This window comes from Simochromis diagramma, unplaced genomic scaffold (genome assembly GCF_900408965.1).
Source record: "Simochromis diagramma unplaced genomic scaffold, fSimDia1.1 OVJJ01000488.1, whole genome shotgun sequence".
NCBI lineage: Eukaryota > Metazoa > Chordata > Actinopteri > Cichliformes > Cichlidae > Simochromis > Simochromis diagramma.
The window spans coordinates 1-4,112 of record NW_024387306.1 but is presented as its reverse complement, the minus strand read 5'-3'; the positions used below and the strand labels follow the sequence as shown (position 1 = coordinate 4,112).

The 4,112-nt window shown below is 42.9% G+C and overlaps 2 protein-coding genes across 2 annotated transcripts; one reads left to right on the top strand and one right to left on the bottom strand.

Annotated features, from left to right (window-relative positions):
- The first annotated feature begins 311 nt into the window (after positions 1-311).
- On the top strand, positions 312-1,451 carry LOC120717118 (agouti-related protein-like). Its single transcript, XM_040004947.1, has 3 exons — positions 312-518; positions 834-931; positions 1,036-1,451. Exons 1-3 carry the CDS (start codon positions 380-382, stop codon positions 1,225-1,227), a joined length of 429 nt encoding a protein of 142 aa, XP_039860881.1. The 5' UTR covers positions 312-379; the 3' UTR covers positions 1,228-1,451.
- Positions 1,452-1,930: 479 nt separating this feature from the next.
- LOC120717117 (chymotrypsinogen A-like) lies at positions 1,931-3,990 on the bottom strand. The gene is given in 8 exon segments (XM_040004946.1): positions 1,931-2,160; positions 2,243-2,376; positions 2,581-2,656; positions 2,658-2,759; positions 2,845-2,923; positions 3,111-3,190; positions 3,278-3,381; positions 3,872-3,990. Coding segments are annotated over 8 exon segments (789 nt in total). The 5' UTR covers positions 3,924-3,990; the 3' UTR covers positions 1,931-1,998.
- Between the last annotated feature and the right edge of the window lie 122 nt (positions 3,991-4,112).

Genomic DNA, 4,112 nt, shown 5'->3' with positions numbered 1-4,112 from the left:
ACACTTGGTGCTGAAATTTACAACTAACATACTCAAACTTATGTGCTGAAAATAAAGAGAAATTCACAAACCAGCAGGTTAGTTTATTTCACGTGGGATCAGATCATATCTGTTATCAAACTTACTCCAACAAGCTCCAAATCCAAAACTTGTTTGGTAGAAAATTTCACATGTTAGTTGTCTTTGTATCAACTAATGAAGGTTTTTGAATGCAGAGAATGAATAAAAAATGTGACTTGGAAGTTTTGGCGTTCCCCCTCTTTCAGGTAAACTGAAGCCTGTGTCTGTTTCCTCCTTTCAGAGGCTCTTGTTGGAGAAACTGAGGATTGTGGGAGTTGTGGTGCAGGTTTTTCTTCTTCTTTTGTCTGCCAGCAGCAGGATGTTTGGCACTGTGCTGCTCTGCTGTTGGTCCTTCGGTCTGCTGCCGCTCGCCTCCTCGCTGGTTCATGGAAACTTACCGCTCGATGAAGGTCCTGTCGCTGGACGTCGCACTGAAACCTCCTTCCTATCTGAAATCGGTCAGTAACATCTCTTCATTCAGAGAGCTCCAACCACTGTCTCTCCAACACACCAGGGTTGGCAGGATTAATCCGTTTAACAGTGGAAGCATGAATATTTATAGATAGAAAAAGTAGAACTCTGAACATGTAGTTTTCTATTTAGTCCCTATTTTTTTTTTTACATCACATCTAGTAAGCCCAATCTTTTACATTTGACTGCAGTTATTTTGAAGTATTTTGAAATTGATTTTTCACATACAGCAGATTAAACACAATGGATTACGGTAAGCAAAAAAATGCAAAATACATTCTGCTGTGTTTTCTGATTTGCAGAAAGAAGCCAAGTACCTGACCGCATGCACGAGCCTGCCCTCCTCCCTGTGGACTCTGTAGAAGATCATTTTTTGATGGATACAGGCTCCTATGATGAGGTGCAGCATTTAAGCCAGCAGTTTACTCTTTACCTCGTGACTCCTTGTTAACAGGTTTACCTTAACAAAGTGAATTCATCTGCTTGCTGCGTTTATGTTTGCAGGACACGTCTGCAGCCTTACAGCTGCAGGGTCGGGCCATGCGTTCACCTCGTCGCTGCATCCCTCACCAGCAGTCCTGTTTGGGCTACCCGCTTCCCTGTTGTGATCCCTGTGACACCTGCTACTGCCGCTTCTTCAACGCCATCTGCTACTGCCGCCGAGTTGGCCACGTGTGCCCCCCAAGACGCACCTGATAACCAGCTGCTGTGATGAGGAGCGATGGCAGGGACTCATACAGCAAATATGATCTGTGATCTTTTTGTTTTGTGTCGCATTAAATGTGCTGTAATAAATAACTGATGAGGACAGTGTGTGTAATCATATCAGTGTAACCTGAAGATGTGAAAACACATCTCTATATATCTATCTATATATATATATATATATATATATTATATATATGTGTGTGTGTAGATGTATATGAATTACTGAATGAAGAAAGACAAAGAAATCTATGTGTGGATTGTGCTTTAATCTTGTAAGGAAGTCAAAAAGTGATGCCCACAATCATAACTCTTAACTATATCTCATTCATATTAACGTGTGTTTCTTTATCAATTAAGGAGCATAAAATATTTGGTTTTTTTACCATAAAAAATAGTTTTTATTCACTGCTTCTAGTATTTATGTATAGCTAGGCCAACCTGATTCTGGTGCTGCTAAACACAACGCAAGTCCAACGTAATAAAACTCTTCTGGAGTTCACCACACTTCATTCACCGAATGCTCGATGTCTTAAAATGAATTTCTACAGAAGAGTTTATGTTGGGTCATTTGTCCATTTTTGTCAATGAATACATTAATAATGTTTCTTTAATAGTTGTGATAATTTGTCTGGTCACATAATAAAAACATGAAGATGAATATTAAGGAGAAAAAGACACGTTCTCGAGCAGGTCATTTTCATTGTTTCTGTGTTTTATTGAGGACTAGCTTGGTGCTGAAACCTCTCATATGTGACATGCTCAGTTGGCAGCGATGGTCTGGTCGATCCAGGCACGCAGCTTGGTGACACGGGCATAGACTCCAGGAGTGGAGGTAGAGCAAGTTGAGCTTCCCCAGGACACAATACCAACCAGAGTCCAGGCTCCAGATTTCTCACAGACCAGAGGACCACCAGAGTCACCCTGAGAAATAACACATGGATTTTTAACACAATATAAGAAGCTCAGGATCAGTGCTTCTGTAATCGATGGAGGTCCCACTCACCATGCAGGAGGAGGCTCCGGAGGCTCCAGCGCAGATCATCAGATCAGTGATTTTGCTGCCCCAGTACGACTGGCAGTTAGTGTTGGTCAGCAGGGGCAGGGCAGCCTGCTGCAGACGGGGTGGTGTGTTGCCAGCTGCAACACACACACAAACACATCAGACATAGAGACTTTTTTATCATGCTCTATCATTCCTCGTGTTTTAGCACAACTGTTAAAGCTCCACCTGGTGGTCTCATTACAGTCCAAACCCACGTATATGTCTATCTAATAATTGTTTAACCGATCAGTGTCTACGAGGACATAATAACAAAGAATAACAGGTGGGTGAGCTCTTACCGTTGTAGCGGGTCAGACCCCAGCCAGTGGTCACACACTTCAAGCCTCCGGGGAAGTTGTCGAAGTCTCGGCCACACAACTGGGGAAACACGTTGTGCCAGTTGGGCAGGGGTGGCCAGCTTGATGAGTGTGATGTCGTTGTTGATGGTGTAACTGTTGTAGTTGGGGTGCCTGAACACCTGTTGGGAAGTGACATCGTTATGAGCGGCCAACAAACCCTGACATGTAGCTGTACGATGAAAGCTGATGCAGTTTTTCACCCACCTTGCCGGGAGCCAGGGTCTGGATGTTCTCGGCATTGGAGGAACGGTCGTGCTCTCCAAGGATCACGCGGTCGGAGGTCCTGCACAGAAAAGAACAGAAGCATGTGGGCATTTCTGAGATCACCACATTACCTGAAAACTGTTTTTTACTTAGTTTTATTCTACCCCAGATACACAGCAATGCCCTCTAAACAAGGATTCTCCTCAATAAAACATGACTCATGTCTTAATTGGAGTTTTAAGTCTTCAAAACCAGCTTAAAGTTACCTGATGGTGCAGTGAGCAGCTGTCACCACCCAGTTCTCATTGATGAGAGAACCACCACAGAAATGGAAGCCGGTGTAGTCCTGTTACAGCAAAATGAACATCAACGGTTAGACATTTCCATCTGATTGTGTGGTGAGCTGTGACAGCGTCGTTGTTTCTTCATTTACCTGGAGGGACACCTGCCAGGGCCAGGAGTGAGGCACTGCCTCCTCACCGTTCACAATGCGGGCGTAACCGGTGATGACAGGACGGATGGCGGGAACTCCGCACCCTGGTGACATCAGAACATCAGGATTATGCCATTAACAAAAATAAAATTAATGTAACAGTCACATTGGCACTAACTGTAAAATTAAACAAATGTTCTCTCTAATGCTGATCTGCTTAAAACATAATGACACATATACGCCACACAGATCTCTCAGCTGGACCAGATTGTTTAATCCATCTTAATGTTTTTTTCCCCTATTTTTTAGAGAGAGAGCTACTTTTGCCACAGTTAAAGTTTTATTGTATTTTCATATCATGTTGCATTATGATTAAACTGATATAACGCTTTGATTTCCCCATCTTGAACATTTTTTTTTACCGTCTTCTACTTTTTCTTTCTTCGCATGTAATTCTTAACGTAAGTCAATAAACGAGTCATTAAAATGGAAAAAAAGGAGAATAAATGACAATATATCCGTCACTGCTTCGAAAAAAGACAACTTACAACATGCTTCACCCAATGAGCTATAACCTTAAAGAGTTTGTCTCACCGTAGGCGGTGCCAATGAAGGCGAGGCAGGAGAGGATCCACAGGAAGGCCATGGCTAGATCATGTCAGGGCAACCTATTGGAGGAGCTTTTATACAGCAGGAGTGTGATGTGATTGGATGGAACCAGGGTGGTTACATCTTATCTGGACAGTGGGAGTTTTAACAGGTGATGCTGACAAAGAGCTAAGTTTGATTTTCCAATGTGAGGGACCATGACATTTACACATGCAGCTGATTCACT

Bases quoted from the DNA above. Each gene is read 5' to 3' on its own strand.
- LOC120717118 (XM_040004947.1), top strand. From the start codon at position 380: ATGTTTGGCACTGTGCTGCTCTGCTGTTGGTCCTTCGGTCTGCTGCCG. The intron at 519-833 runs GTCAGTAACATC...TCTGATTTGCAG, and splicing joins CTCCTTCCTATCTGAAATCG to AAAGAAGCCAAGTACCTGAC. The intron at 932-1,035 runs GTGCAGCATTTA...TTATGTTTGCAG, and splicing joins ATACAGGCTCCTATGATGAG to GACACGTCTGCAGCCTTACA.